At 33.5% G+C, this 15,015-nt stretch overlaps 2 protein-coding genes across 3 annotated transcripts in view; both read left to right on the top strand.

Annotated features, from left to right (window-relative positions):
- The first annotated feature begins 334 nt into the window (after positions 1 to 334).
- Positions 335 to 13,958, top strand: LOC116851391 (cytochrome b5). 2 transcript variants are annotated; one of them, XM_032830731.1, is made up of 5 exons: positions 335 to 598; positions 750 to 903; positions 1,111 to 1,239; positions 2,534 to 2,607; positions 10,568 to 13,958. In XM_032830731.1, exons 2-5 carry the CDS (start codon positions 751 to 753, stop codon positions 10,650 to 10,652), a joined length of 441 nt encoding a protein of 146 aa, XP_032686622.1. In that variant the 5' UTR covers positions 335 to 598; position 750; the 3' UTR covers positions 10,653 to 13,958. The 2 variants fall into 2 exon arrangements, with proteins under 2 accessions (XP_032686622.1, XP_032686621.1); XM_032830730.1 differs by having other exon boundaries at positions 336 to 903; positions 10,568 to 11,031.
- Positions 13,959 to 14,295: 337 nt separating this feature from the next.
- LOC116851388 (b(0,+)-type amino acid transporter 1) overlaps positions 14,296 to 15,015 on the top strand; it is a 95,491-nt gene continuing 94,771 nt past the window's right edge. The window contains exon 1 of the mRNA XM_032830728.1: positions 14,296 to 14,912. Within this exon, the coding sequence (XP_032686619.1) occupies positions 14,888 to 14,912 (25 nt within the window). The 5' untranslated portion in view covers positions 14,296 to 14,887. The remainder of the gene's footprint in view (positions 14,913 to 15,015) is intronic.

Here is a 15,015-nt window from a genome sequence, read left to right on the forward strand (position 1 = left end):
AAATAGTTGCATATACATAAGTTTTACTGCGCAGGTTTAATCATACTATAAAATAGCTGCGCAATGAAATTTACGTATACGCAACATTTCAAGAATATTGGCTGCATTCAGCAGACTCAACAGTTGCACAACAGTTGAGTAATTTGTCAATGTAATTGGTCTAGATTTAGGGATCTAATAGCAAGAACCAATAATCGTTGATTGTTCACTGAGCGCTTTTTCTACTGAATGCGCCCATTGTTCCAGTCGAACACGCTAAAAGAATTGCAGAAAATAATCGATGCATCATCAGAAAAGAATCGATTCTCGATGCATCGAATCAGAAATCAGCATCCCTACCGCCCTCACAACAGTGCGCGGTATTCTTGGAGACTATAATGTCGGATAGCCTCTAAAAGATAACTGGAGTTTCTACTAATAATTTGTATGTATAAGACCGCACAAAATATGCTGATGCCGCTGATTGAAAGCTGATGGACAGAGTCTACCTACGAACATTATCAGTTTGCCGTTGTTATCGCGTCAGCAACCAATGGTACTCTTATCGAAGCCCGTGCATAATCTAATAAAAAGTTGCTGAGTCAACTTGAGAGAATCGGTTAGAATAGATTTTGTTCGTTATTTGTCATTTTGAAAACGGAAAATTTTTCTCGACGATAAAGTGAAATTTGAAGTTTAGTACTGATTAGTTACGTTAGCAAAATTAAAATTAGAAGCGAGTAATAACAATTTATTTACTGAAAAAAAAGTATGGCAGGCAAGAACGAAGTCAAGAACAAAACTGCCACCGCTGCTCCTGTAAAACTTTTTACTCGAGCGGAAGTGGCAAAACAAGCCAAATCTTTGGAAACATGGATCATCATTCACAACAAAGTCTACAACGTCACGTCATTTCTCAATGAGGTTGCAGTTTTTCAATCGAATATATTACAAATTAATATATCTTTTTGATTTTATTTTATTAAAACAATATTAATTGTAATAATGAGTAGTCTGACAAAAAAAATATAATTTATATTAAAACAAATTTCTTGCTATCCTTATAAAATACTTATATTAAGACTGGTATTAAAACTGGTATATATATTTATTGATTGTATTAATATTTAGCACCCTGGTGGTGAAGAAGTACTCTTAGAACAAAATGGATGTGATGCAACTGAGGCTTTTGAAGATATTGGACATTCAAGCGATGCAAGAGAGTTGATGGAACCGTTAAAAATTGGTGAACTAGTAGAAGTAAGTCATAGAGAGAGAGAGAGAGAGACAGAATTAAGTAAAAATACTGAATAAATTACCAAGACTTTTAAATACATAATCAAGTATGTAAAAAGTCAGTAAAAGTTCATATATCAATTGCAAAACTTATCAAAATTAAAATTGAACTAGGATATCAGAAAAATAGGATATCGGACATACTCAAAAATCAATTAAATTATTATTAGTTTTATTATTTTTATCCTTCTCAGTAAAAATTAATAAAATAATGAATAAGTATTAATGTTGGTCCACAATTGGTGTAATAATCTTTTAGTTTTTTGTTCTAAAACTAAGAATAATTTCTAATAAAAAGCATTTTCTGCACTGTTAAAATTAGAAATTACAATGTCTGATGGTACAGGGAATATCTTTAGTTGAAAATTATCTTACAATTTTGGCTTTAAAGTAAAAAATTGAACACTTACGTTATCTATTGTTGACAATAACAAGAGATTGCAAGAATTAAGTGACACACATATGGAGCAAAATATATATGAATTCTCATTAATATATACTTACTATATACGTTGATCAAACATAAGGTGTCTTTAGACTCTAGCAAAAAAGGAAATGTGAAAGAAATTGCAACTTGCAACTATAAAAATATATATGTTAGTGAGGAATTTATAGCTTTATGCATATACACTATTTTATTCCCATGATCTTACATTATTAATTGTAGACAAGGACTTATATAACTAGGAAGTTACTGATTTTCATGTGGAATATTAGAACAGTACTCTATTCTTTAAGAATCAGACGACTGATACATTTGGTTGATTTTTATATATACTCGATATGCTCTGTTTCTTAATCCATTTATGAAAGTAATGAATGAACAATCAATATTTCTATTTAAAATCTATCTATCTCCCTTATAGAAAAGTATCACTGGCTGTGATAAATTGGCCAGTAATAAATAGTAATTTTATTACTCATATGAGTAATAAAATTATTGAACGACAATAATTATCACTAGCCAAATTATTACTTATCAGTATTACATTTCTATAAGGGCTATTTTATTGATTTGATTTCAAATTATATTATCACTGATATTATATGTAGATTTTTGTCGTATTTGTGTGTGGGTGTGGGTGTGGGTGTGGGTGTGGGTGTGGGTGTGGGTGTGTGTGTGTGTGTGTGTGTGTGTGTGTGTGTGTGTGTGTGTGTGTGTGTGTGAGTGAGTGAGTGAGTGAGTGAGTGAGTGAGTGAGTGAGTGAGTGAGTGAGATATGTATTTCTTTCTTATTATTTATTCGAACATATTCCAGGAGGAGAGGACAAAAGATACAGAAAAGAAGACTATAGATTGGTCTAATGACAACTCTGATGAAAACAATTCTAGGTATGAACTTTTTCATCTATAGTAATTTTTGTTTAAAAACTTAATTTATAATAGTGTTCGGAATTATTTGCTTTTTTGAAGTGACTTTTGAGGGCGACGACTATTTTCTTCCTCGTCCGTCGAACTTAACGACTGACTATTGTGATTAATCTTATGCAATTTATAAGATTTATGAAACGCTTCCTCTAATTACTGTAAAGTTCTTATCAAAATTAGTGTTTTATTATAGTTATAATAATATATTGGTAGCATACATGGAAATACAGACAGAGAGGACTAGTTATAAGAACTTTTTAGAAACAAAGGAGTTTTTGACAAGTTTTATGAAGTTGGTTCTAATATTAAGCGTAACAATCGTCTTTATTTGGTAAATGGGTGAGTTAGAGTAGTGTTTGTCGCACATAGAAAAAGGTAAGCAATTAGACCAAATTTGTCTTGCATATTTTTGTGCTAAAAGTAAAATTCTATATTTATTGTTCATTACATGCTGAAGAAAAATAGAATGATGTTTTCAGTACAAAAGAATGTAAGGTGAACTTAGTTTTTAACGGTAAAAATTTACTAATTAATTGATTATTCTTATTATTCTGATTATTCTGATTATTCTTAGACTGTAAGGAAAAACTCACACCTTTGTGGAAAAGTAGAAAGGCAGAAGCCAATTAGAACTCACGTTGGTGGTCAAGTAGTCACAATTTTTCCTTTTCTTTCAGCATGAGTTTTGATTGAGTGTGTTCAGAAAACATTATTGATTACTCAACTGTTGAGTGAATGTTCACTAAACAAAAAGGATGTCTTCTAAATAACTATCTATTAGATAGTCTGATCTGTGCATTAGTGAAATGTTGTAGAGCGAAAACATAACTTATTTCTGCAAAATATTAGGTTTGTTTTTTCAGCTAAATTGTTCTAGTGGTGCAATAGAGTGAGAAGAATATAAGATATCTCACTTTAACTTATTGTACTAATGTAGCAATGTAGTTGAAAATAATAGACCATTGATAAATAGTTCCGGTTTAATTGTCGTGGCGTAAGGCTGTTCGAGCCTGTTTGGACATGTTTTGTGATTTTTGTGGAATGCTTTGAAATTATTTCCAAGGAATTTCATTTAGAAATAGAGATTTGAGAAGATTAGGGGAAAATATATTAGAAGAAGAGGACAGTGTGCTAAATAGCTATAAATATAATCGGAGAAGACTAAAGGTACGGTGACTTAGTCACTAATTAGAAAAAAATATTGATAAATATTAACACTAACCACTTTTCAATAACTCATGTATTTTTTCAAAATTCATTATACTGTAAGAAGCATTATTACAGATGTTACAAGCATTATTATAGATACATATTGTTATTTATCAGTATACAAATACGTGAATTTGAAATGATTGTAGTATGTTGTGTTCAGTGAGCGTATTTGAAAAACGCTCCAAAAAATGGTATCCGTTCACTGATGTTCTGAGTTGCGCCCACTGATCACAGTGCGTTCAGAGAACGATCACTCAACGGCTGTGTAACAGTTACGTCTCCTGAACGCATCCAATAGCTTCTGCTTTTCTATTTTCTTTTAAAGGTGTGAACTCTCTCTAAAAAAATCATCAATCTACAATGTAGATTGTTGTTTACAATTTGCTTACTGCTTACGTTTTTCTATGTATTTCCGATATCAAATGGGTTCTACAATACGTCGTTTGTCGGAGCCGGATGTCGGAACGTAGTCGATGGTGTAATGAGAAAATTTATTTTCCGTAAACGAATTCTCATTAAACTATCGACTGCGTTCCGATGTGCAACTCCGTCAAACTACATCGTAGAACCGATCTTAGAGTTTTTTATATACAAATTGCCGTAATCAACGTGAGACGTAAATACATTCTACAATAAGGTTTGTTCTACAATACGTCGTATGTCGCTGTCATGACGGAGTGCAGCCGTTGGGCCAATCAGAGGATTTATTTTTCGAGACGAGTTCTTTTCATTGGACCATCGACTGCATTCCGACTCCGACATACGACGTATTGTAGAACGGGCCTTAGGCCGGTTCTACAATACTTCGGAGTCGGATGTCAGAACGCAATCAATGGTCCAATCAGGAGAACTTATCTCGAAAAACAAATCCTCTGATTGGCCCATTAACTGCACTGCGACATACGACGTATTGTAGAACAAGCTTAGTCGTAACACAACGCATAACCAATGATGTATACACATAAACCAAGCATTCCTATACTTACGCTGTACCAGCGAGTGAAGCCGGAATTTCCGGCCTAGAAGTTGGCAGTTTAAAACAGTGAGAAAGTTGATTTGCTTCTAATGATTTCTCATCGTATAGAAAGAGTATAGCCGCTATCAAGCTGTTAAGTGCTATATATAATGCAGTACAGAATTAAAAGAATAAAACCGTGTATTTTACTTATCTCGATATAAAATTTATATTTATAATGTTTTATACTGTGTATAAATAATCACAGCAATTGCTCTTATCCTGGGGGTCGATTGTGTATCTCGAAATGGAGTGAAAATTACAAAAGTGAGTAAATTCACTAGGCATTGACCAATGAAGTTACAAATATTCTAGTAAATTTGCTGCATTTTCACTCCGTTTTAAGATACACAATCGACCTCCTGTTCTCATTCCACTGTCAAATGAAAAAAGTTAGGTTGTTATAACGGGATACAGTTCTTGAATAAGGTTTAGTGCTGTAAAGAGTTCTATTTAGTGCTGTAAGTGCTTCAGAGCGACGAATAGAAAAATTACATTGCTTTATTTAACGTTTTAAAGTATTTGGAGTGTTAAACGGAACCTTTTTCTTGACAGTCAATAATATAGAGTGAGAAAGCACTAAAGATAAATCAACTTTTTATTTTAAACTGCCAACTTTCGGCTTCACTTTGCGGACAAAATGCTTGATCTATGTATATATGTCATTGCGTATACACATAAAAGTGCGGCTCCAATGGTCCGTAAATATATCTGTATCTGTAACCATAAACGGAATCGAGTCGTGATATAGGTGTATCCGTAAGGCCGGTTCTACAATACGTCGTATGTCGCTGTCGAATATCAGGGCAGCAATCAGGTAACTTTGAGCGGAACTTTTCACTTTTCGCTCATTCTGATTCCGCGTGAACTTTTTCACGAATCATAGTGATTACGTATCTAGAGGTGCGGAAAGTGAAATCACTAAATCCAGAACTTAAAAAGTTTAATGTTGTTGAAACCTTCAAAATTATAAAAGGAAAATTAAAAAAATTTTTTTTACATATGTGTATATTTATCACAATATTTACTCTCATTTTGTTAATAACGTTTTATTTTGTAGTAAAATGTAATATAACGCAACATCTACTAGATTGTTTATATTTATCGATATAAAGCCAGAAATTTGGATTTCGATATTTCAAAAGGATTATTCACATCTTGTAACTCTTTTCTACATATTTTTTATATATATTTTTTTATATATAGTTTTTTATATATAGTTTTCAAGTTAGAGCACCTACCATATTATATTACAATGATAATATATTACAAGTAGTTATTTAGAAACGTTTTATAAAATAATAGCGTTTGTCAATATAATACGTAATCTAAATTATTAATTTCTTTCTCCGAATTGGTTGATTTACTAATCTAAATTATCCACAGACTTCTATATAATATCTAGACTGCTAAATAGGTATAGTTTAGTTCAGGATTGTTTGGTCGGAAAAATACTTAGAGCATATATATATATGGAGGAAGAATTGCGTATGTCTCCTGTAGACCAAAAGTGTCTCCAAGATCTGTGCGAGAGAGAAAGGTATACATTCCTATTCCTCCTCTGTGCGCATGCGCCAACATGTGTTAGTTGTTGCTGGACTACAAAATTGTTGGTTTCAATATTTTTTTACTTGAATTCTATCAATTTTACCGAAAAATGGCAAGAGATAAAAATTGTTTATTTTCTTCTCATAGAGCTCGGAGAATTTTTTTCAGAATTTTATATTAACTTTTTAGTATTGCATTTTTTTGCGTTTTCTTGCATTTTCTTGAAGTACTAGAAAGTTAATACAAAATTCTGAAAAAATTCTCAAAGCTCTATGAGAAGAAAATAAATAACTTTTATCTCCTGTCAACTCTATAATCTAACCTAACCTAATCTCAACTTCAACGCATGCGCATAGAGGACGAATAGGAACGTATAGCTTTCTCTCTCGCACACATTTTGGACACACTTTCGTGCCAGCATTCCCCCTCCATATATATATATGTTCTAAGGAAAAATACTATCCGCTATCTTTGAAAAGACCTCACATACGTGACCTGAGTGGCAATATGTGAGTGAGAGGAAGCAATATGCTATAGTAATATGCATATAGCAATACGCTATATGTGTCATTACTACTACTCCGATATGATATGATCCTTCCAAAGATGGCCGCCCGATATTTTTCCGACCACTCCCTAAATACGGATATTAGCAGTCTAGTTTATATATAGAAATCTGTGAAATTATCACATATTTCGCAAGTATTAAGCGTGCATTTTGAGTCTAAATCAGTTATGTTACTAGATTTTATATTACCGCCACCAAGTTTAATAGCGAAAAAGTTCACGTGAAAAGTCCCATGCTTTGCCGAGTTACGTGATCACGAGTTTACGTGAAACTTTTCACTTTTCGCCATTTTGCCTTTAGGGAAAAAGTTATGTATATCGCTGCCCAGGGCAGCGATCATGTAACTTTTCCCCTAGGGCGGAAACGTGAAAAGTGAAAAGTTTCACGTGAACTCGTGATCACGTAACTCGGCGAAACGTGGAAACGTGAAACTTTTCACGTGAACTTGTTAGCCATGAAATGTGCTAGCGGAAAAGTGAAAATCTAATGACTTGATGAATGCGGAATATATTATGCTACTGCTGTGATGAGATACATGAAACAACAATCCTAACGTTATAGCGATGTTTTTAAGGTTAATATGTTCTATAGCCGATGGATATAGCTGATTTGGCCGATATTGAAATCATATAGGAACCATGTTTAGTGATTTGTGCTTTTCACACATAGAGTTACTTGATTGCGTGAACAATGAAAAAGTTCACGTGAAATCGATAGAACGAAAAGTGAAAAGTGAAAAGTTTCGCTCGAAGTTACGTGATCGCTGCCCAGAACGCAGTCGATAGTATGAAAATCCACCAATTGTCCAGAATAGAAATGAAAAATTCTGATTGATGGATTCTCTTATGTCTTATGTGTTATGTTACGACTAACGGCTTATTGTAGAAAGCCTATAAAGGTCGTTCTACATTAGTTGCAAGCAGACGAAATTCTTATTGCGACAGCCAATCAGAAGCATCAGTGGTGTTATTGACGCTTCTGATTGGTTGTCGCAACAATCAGAGTTACAATCGACTTGCAACTAATATAGAACGACCTTAATGGACTTTCTACAATAAGCTGTTAGTCGTAACACTTAACGCATAAAGCGCATTCTACAATAAGCCATTAGTTGTAACACATAAGGCATAAGAAAATCCACCAATTGCAGTCTTTCAGAATAGAAATGAAAAATTCTGATTGGTGAATTTTCTTATACCTTATGTGTTATGCGTTATGTGTTACGACTAACGGCTTATTGTAGAAAGATCATAATGGGCTTTTTACAATAAACCGTTAATCGTAACGCATAACGCATAAAGCATATTCTACAATAAGCTATTAGTCATAACATAATCGTAACGCATAACTCATAAGGTATAAAAAAATTCACCAATCAGAATTCTTCATTTTTATTCTGAAAGACTGCAATTGGTGTTATTTGATATTCTGCAAGGGCCTTAAGACGTACCGTAATAATTGACCAATCACGTTAAAGGCCTTCACACACACTTTCCGTAACAGTAACCGTAAGACGTAACGTAAGAATTGACCAATTACGATGGAATATTCACAAAAATGGCGATCTTATGTTTCGACGATTCTCAACGTGATTGGTCAATTCTTACGTTACGTCTTACGGTTACTGTTACGGAAAGTGTGTGTGAAGGCCTTAAGAATCATCGAATCGTAAGATCACCATTTTTATGAATATTCGATCGTAATTGATCAATTCTTATGGTGTCTTACATTACGGCTACGGCAATTTGTGTGTGAAGGCTCTTACAGCTCTTGTGTCATCACTGAAATCATCGACATATAATACTGGACGGAGCATTATGCCGAAATCATATTGACAGACGTAGAAAGAGACAAGACGATGTGTAGGTAGAAGCGGTTTATGAAGCAACAGGACCACGAGGCACTTATAATTTTATTATTTTAATTAATTTTTTTTATAACAGTAAGAATATAGGATATAAGGAAAAGGTGAAATATAAAAATGTGTATAGAATATATAAGAAAATTGTAATATATATGTATTACACGTGCAACATGTAATCATATGTAGTAACTCATATGTAGTAACGTATGTTTCCAACTTTTAAGGATACTATACTGTTCCCTTTCTTCTTAGACAAAATTCAGCCAATAAACAAAAAATAGAAAATAGAAAGAGAGATCTGTGCTCACACATCTAGCTTTTTTTTTCTAAGTCTCTCAACACAAAGTATTAAAAAAGTCTTGCCAAATGTTCCGTCCAGTACTATATGTCGATGCCTAAAATATATATTGCCTGGAACGCGCGCTGCTTCGTGAGGACTGCGAGATGAGAGAGAGATCCTTATTTCCTCTGTTATATTTGTCTGATTCATAGTATAGTCGAGAGTGGGGAGAATGTTATATTTTATACTGTACCAGACAATACTATGAATCGACTATACTATGAATCAGACAAGTATAACAGAGGAAACAGAGACCTCTCTCTTATCTCGCAGTCCTCATGAGACAGCGTGCGTATCAGATAGTATATATTTTAGTCTCATAGTCGCGGCCATCTTAATTAATGACGTCAGAAACGAGGAGACGTATGTTTAAAATTCTTATGGAATATATTGAAATAAAATCTTATGTCCATAAAATGACACTTGTAATCGATTGAGCACATTTACAAAATATTTCGAAAATTCTTTTTTTTACTCTAACAATCAATAAATAGCCATAAAATTAATGTAACAAAATCATGAGAAAAGATAGGTTAAAAAGATGATTAAAAAGAAAGAGGTCACATCAATTTTACGGTTATTTATTAATTAGTACAAAAGGAAAGTTTTTATAATATTTTATAAATGTGCTCAATCGATCCGAAAAATGGGTGTATATCAGTTGGACACGGGGCAATTGGACACAGTCCAATCACAAGTCGCTGTTCCAAGGGACCCTACAAATGTCTCTAATCACACGGTGCTGTGATTGGCTGTGTCCAAATGCACCGTGTCCAAGTGTACCGCTCCCCCGAAACATTATTCTATAGACATATCTTTTTATTTCAACGTATTTTGTAAGGATTTTGGTTGTGTTTCTCGCTTTTGACATCATTAATTGAGAATTCCGCGACAAAGGACTAATAGGTCTATTTTGTAACTTTTAATGACAATGTCATTATATTGTCATTGCGTAAATATAATATATAATATAGTAGAAAATGCAACGAAAGAGAGAGAGAGAGAGAAAGGGAGAGGAGAGAGATAGAGATATACCTTGCTAGTGATATTGTCGTTAAGAAGTTACAGAATAGGTTGTAAGAGCCTTAAGGTGAAGAAAGTAGATATAGCCTTCAAAGATTTTTTCGAAAATAAAAGTAACTCCGAGCACTGCATTATATCAACATTTTATTTCAGTATCCATAAATTAGTGTATTTCATTTCTCATAGAACAATTTTATTTTTATAGTTCTACTTAGAAAAAAATAGATGAAAATCATAACTGTTGGAATAAATGACTGAAATATTTGCAAAGTAAACAAATATTTATTGCCTTTTAAGATTTATTGTTCATAAATAATCATTGCTGCATCATAATGTAATGATTGGCAATTGCAGTGGTTCTTGGCGTTCCTGGTTAATCCCCATTGCGCTCGGGATGCTCGCCACCCTTGTCTATCGCTACTTCATCAGTACACACTAAAAAGAATTCCAACTGAGGTCCAACAAGTCCCATTCTTCACGTTACTTGTTTATATATATATATATATATATATACATATATTAAACATTGACAGTTCTACAATAGATCGGTTTAGGTGTATGTCATGCAGCATTATAATTGTTTCTTATGAAGCAGATAGCGCTTGCTGGCCTAGCATTTAAAAATGGAAGAAATGGCCGACGATGTATTATAAATAAATATATAAAAACGCGCATTTATATATTTGTATGTGTATATGTTGGACGTACATATGTACGCGCTACACACAATATTGGACATATATGTATATGTCGTTTATTATTCAGACATCATGAAGTTCCCTGAGTTGAGAAAATAAACTAATTTAAATCTTTAAAAAGAGAGAAAAACCCCTTTAAACTTTAAGCGAGTGAAAGAAGTGTCGAACACGAAAAAACGAAGATTCAAAAATAATTCGGATATACTGCGTAAAACCTTATAGCAATAGCTTATTTATTGCATTTTGCACATTAATTATGAAAGAAATTGAATGTTGAATACATCGCCAATAAGAAGAAATAAAAAGTAATTTGATATTTGAGGCTTTCGCGGTATCCATGGATTAGATTTGGTTTCCGGGTTTGAGCCACGTGAATTTTTCTTTGTCTAATTCCGACGTTTCGCGAACGTTTGAGTCCGCTTCATCAAAGAGGAACGACCTTCCTGATGAAGCCGACTGAAATGTTCGCGATACGTCGGAATCAGACAAAAAAGTAATTCTAAAACAGTTCAAAGTTGGACGTCTTATGTGTTGTGTAACAAGTATAATTAAATTAATAATTACATTAATTATAGTACGGTTCAATAAATATTATTTTTTTAGTTTTAGTATGTTACCATGGAATTAATGCTGACATTAATCTTTTCCTTATGCGATTTTAAACAATCCTTATTATTTTGTGATAAGATTTGTGCATTAGCGCGAGGGAACAATGCATTTATTCATGAATATATGATATTCATATATGATGTGTTAGTGACATTTTTTATTGACATTTTCTTAAATTTAGTAGTTTGATGAATGTTTTATTCTCGATTTTAACGATTGATATTCTTATAATTTGTGGAAATACATATTAACTTTTGCGATCCTATATCGAGTTTACCATAAGATCACCTTTTGTTTTAGTTGATTTGGTAAACTAATTTTTTACTCATTAATGCTATAGTTGATGTAAATATTGTATGTAAATATTAGTTGATATTAATATAAATATAATTAAATTAGTTACATATTGAAATATTAAAATAAACGCAAACCACACGACATTATCGTTGAGTAAATAAATTCCTGAATTGAAAGTCCTGAGTTAAAAAGAAAGCCTCTCGATAAATAATTCGGAATGTCAAAGATTAATATTTTTCTCTAATTATAACATTCGAAACATTTTGGATCTTTATAAGATTAAATCATTTAAAAATTTTCGAGGTAGACATTTGAACGATTATATCGCTACATATATGTACAGCAACAGAATCGAAAGTGAAATCCCAGACGGGATATCCTTTGTATAGGATGTCAATGGCTGCGTTCAGCAGAGAAAGCTGCTTTGTAACTGTTGTAAAATTCGTGAATCTGATTGGATACATGCTCTTGGATTCAACCAAAATTAAGAGCACTCCAATCAGATTCACGAATTTTACAACAGTTGCAAAGCAGCTTTCTCTGCCGAACGCAGCCATTAAGTAGCCCACACGAGCGAGAAAGAAAAAGAAAGATAATTGTCCTACACGTTCTTGTAAGTAAAATGTTGGTGATAAATAACGAGACAAATGTTGGTGATAAATAACGAGACAAATTTAGGTCTTCGATGGTGGCGACGATGGCGACGATGGCGATGGTGGCAACCATGGACGTAATGGTACCTTTTCATGCTTCGCTTATCGCTTGTTTTGAACGATAAAGGAGTCATGTGACTGGATTGTCGCTGGCGATTAACTATCGAGCATGAAAAGGGTTTCCCAGCGACGTGATTTTAATGTGGTAGCGTCAGACGAGAAATTCTATTAACAATTGCTTCAAAATAAATATAGTTACAATATCACAATTAGCAAAGTATTATAATTGGATAACTGAATGTATAAAAATGATCAATGATAATTTCACATAATCCACACGTTTGAACACGAGATTCATTCTACAAAAAATATTTTAGAAAATACCTTATATGTATACAATAAATATTTTATTTATTTCAATGCTTTTTTTGTGTACATTACATAAAATATTATTTTTATATTTTTGATATAACCTATATAATTAAAAATAACATATTTATATTTACATGTAAAAAAGACATTAAAAATATTATTAATATTAAAGACATTATTGTACATGTTCAATATATTCATCTTACAATATTATATATACCGTTTCATTATCTGATGTTCGAATATTTACACTTGCTAATGTCGCTTGTACTTAGAAAATTTGGACTACAATTTCACGTCACTAGTGACTGCACGACGTCATCATATCGCAGAAAACGAGCGATGAGCGATACGTGAAAAGGTACCTTTTAATACATGGACGGAGCGAAAAGTGTGATTATACAAGGGGCTGTGAAGCCTAAGGGGGAAGAGGATTACATCGCGGCCATGTTGGTATAGGAGGTTTGTGTCTATTTTCACGTCGCGACGTAATATTATCCGTTAACCGAGACATCTCAAATATTTGTAATAATTAATAGTCCTTGTAACAATTAATAGTCCTTACATTGCTGGTTTTGTTGTAAGTTTTGTTGTGTCCAAACTCTCTGTAGCGATAGAACAAATCAGGAATATTCTTTAATTAATATTAAGAATCGTGGAGATTGACGTTTCTCCTTCATATGATGTAATTACTATTTGTAAAATAGCAGAGACTGTTTTACTTTTTTTACTTTATGTGAAAGTAATAAGCGTTTAGTAACACACATGATTGAAGTTTTTCTTCTACAGCAAGTGTTGCGCCATATAATTGAAGACAATAATATCTTTTATAATTTACAAGAGCATTCCTACGAACAAACTCCGTTACAGAATTACATAGTTCATCTAAAAGAGCAGTTGCTTATAAATAACCGAAACAGAAAACAATGTACGTATAAGGCAGCATTTTAACAAAATTTTTAATTGTATAAGGTGTATTGTTTAAGGGACAATAGTGAAGAATTGTTCAATGCGATTGATGTTGCCACGATATAAAGAATTTGTCTACAGTTCTTTATTATATATATACTTTTATTATACAATTTTACTCTTTAATAAATTATATATCAGACAATATGTACACAATGTATACGTACTTATTTTCTTAATTAATTTTAATATTTATCCTCTTGCACGCATTCAAACACGCCCATTATTTAATAATACACTGCATATATTTTTTATTAATTTTTTTATTTTTTTACTAAGAAAGTTATTTGTCTAAGACGTTAATATAGACCACACTCTGTCAAAATAGCGACCGTCACTATCTTGGTATATCAATTCCGTTACAATAGACATTTTATTTCCCTCACCCCTTGGGCTTTATCCCCGCGACAATTCATTCCGTCCATGTATTCTTACGTCCATGGTGGCGACGGTGGCGACAGTGGCGGCGGCGGCGGCGTCACGTCGTCGATATCGAGCGAATTCCCAAGCGCCGACGCCGGCTCTTCCTCGTTCTCTGCTTCCCTCTCTCTGACATCCTTGTTCTAAAGCTACTAAACGAACATATCGCTCAGTAAAGCGCGAAAGTCGGTGGAAGCGTGTTGTAGAACGTAGCAGAAACTTGAACAGACGATAGGTGTTAGTATATTAAAAGAGAAAAATTCGAAAGAAGAGGTATTCTAAAGAATTTTTTGGCAAATAGACACGGTAACTGGAGCAAATCGAGCATTATAGCGACACCGTGAGAACGGAAGAAAAGAAAGAAAAAAGTTAATTCTTAGATAAGAAGAAGAAAATAGAACACGAAAGAGATAAAGGGCGAACGTACGCGCGCGCTAAGGACATTGAACGACAAAAAGGACAGACATCAGCAAAAACTGGTCCCGGAAGTGAAAGGGTAGAGGTCAAGAAAGAGTGGAAGAGGAAAAAGAAGCGCGAGAGGACAGCAGCACCTGCGTAAAGGACGCACGAAGAACAGTGGTTACACTGAAAAGTCGGCGTGGTGTCATGAGAGGCGGTCTCACGGTCCGCCCTTCTTATCGGTCCCTCTTAGAGTCATGCATGTCGCGCCCCTCAAACGAGGTAAGTACCACCGAGTTATCGAAGCAACTTTCCGTGAGCAGAGTAGAAACCGATCGCATATGTATAGTAGATGCGTTGACACCTGCTAATGATCAGATTGTCC

The sequence above is a fragment of the Odontomachus brunneus genome, unplaced genomic scaffold, assembly GCF_010583005.1.
Source record: "Odontomachus brunneus isolate Ranch 3 - 2012 unplaced genomic scaffold, Obru_v1 Obru_scaffold_174, whole genome shotgun sequence".
NCBI lineage: Eukaryota > Metazoa > Arthropoda > Insecta > Hymenoptera > Formicidae > Odontomachus > Odontomachus brunneus.

Bases quoted from the DNA above. Each gene is read 5' to 3' on its own strand.
- LOC116851391 (XM_032830731.1), top strand. From the start codon at position 751: ATGGCAGGCAAGAACGAAGTCAAGAACAAAACTGCCACCGCTGCTCCT. The intron at 904-1,110 runs GTTGCAGTTTTT...ATTAATATTTAG, and splicing joins TCACGTCATTTCTCAATGAG to CACCCTGGTGGTGAAGAAGT. The intron at 2,608-10,567 runs GTATGAACTTTT...TGGCAATTGCAG, and splicing joins TCTGATGAAAACAATTCTAG to TGGTTCTTGGCGTTCCTGGT.